We start from the raw sequence: 1,128 nt of genomic DNA on the forward strand, positions 1-1,128 counted from the left end.
CGGTTCCACACACCCATGTACTTCCTACTGAGCCAACTCTCCCTCATGGACATGATGCTGGTCTCCACCATTGTGCCCAAAATGGCTGCTGACTACTTGACTGGAAAGAGGTCCATCTCCCCTGCTGGCTGTGGGCTGCAGATTTTTGTCTCACTCACACTGGGTGGTGGAGAAAGTTTCCTCTTAGCAGCAATGTCCTATGACCGGTATGTTGCTGTTTGCCACCCACTGCGATACCCCATCCTCATGAGCTGGCAATTATGTCTGAGAATGACTGTGGGGTCTTGGTTGCTGGGGGCAGCTGATGGACTCATCCAGGCTGCTGCTACCCTGAGTTTTCCATTTTGTAGGGCTCATAAGATTGATCATTTCTTCTGTGAAGCCCCCATATTGGTGCGTTTAGCATGTGCTGACACATCAGTCTTTGAAAATGTTATGTACATGTGCTGTGTGTTAATGCTTCTAGTCCCTCTTTCCCTCATCCTAACTTCCTATAGTCTCATCCTTGCTGCAGTTCTCCAGATGCATTCTACAGAAGCCCGCAAAAAGACTTTTTCTACCTGCTCCTCACATCTCTCTGTGGTGGGACTCTTTTATGGTGCTGCTATTTTTATCTACATGCGACCCAAATCCTACAGGTCAGCTAACCAGGATAAGGTTGTGTCAGCCTTTTATACCATCTTCACCCCTGTGCTGAATCCTCTCATCTACAGTCTGAGGAACAGTGAAGTCAAGGGAGCCTTGAAAAGGTGGCTGAAGAAATATGCAAATATAAAACCCTAACAAACTTAGTCCTATTCTTCAAGGTTACCCTGTGTCAAATGAATCTAAGTTTCTGTATTTGTTAACATTTTAAACACATTTTAATTATCTCTATTTTAGTAATGCATGAAGAGTATGTTAAGTTAATTCATCAGTATGATAGTTAATTTGATAAAGTTAACTGAACCTACCATATTGAGAGATTCTGTTTCTTAAGCATTGACTATTTGCTTGCTCCCATATAAGCACTCATATAGATTATTTTGTATTCTGTAACAATCATATGATATAAATACTTTTGGTTCCATTTTCTAATGAGGAAATGGAAGCAAGAAAAGTTAAATGTTTTCCCAATATTACCAAGTA

The 1,128-nt window shown here is 41.5% G+C and overlaps 1 protein-coding gene across 1 annotated transcript; it reads left to right on the plus strand.

Moving 5' to 3' along the window:
- Window positions 1-3: 3 nt before the first annotated feature.
- Window positions 4-783, plus strand: LOC120227762 (olfactory receptor 2T33-like; the record flags this gene model as incomplete). Its single annotated transcript, XM_039225799.1, has 1 exon — window positions 4-783. A coding segment is annotated over one exon (780 nt), but the record flags the coding sequence as incomplete, so codon positions are not given.
- Window positions 784-1,128: the final 345 nt, after the last annotated feature.

The sequence above is a fragment of the Hyaena hyaena genome, unplaced genomic scaffold (assembly GCF_003009895.1).
Source record: "Hyaena hyaena isolate Hyena2069 unplaced genomic scaffold, ASM300989v1 scaffold_3389, whole genome shotgun sequence".
Lineage (NCBI taxonomy): Eukaryota > Metazoa > Chordata > Mammalia > Carnivora > Hyaenidae > Hyaena > Hyaena hyaena.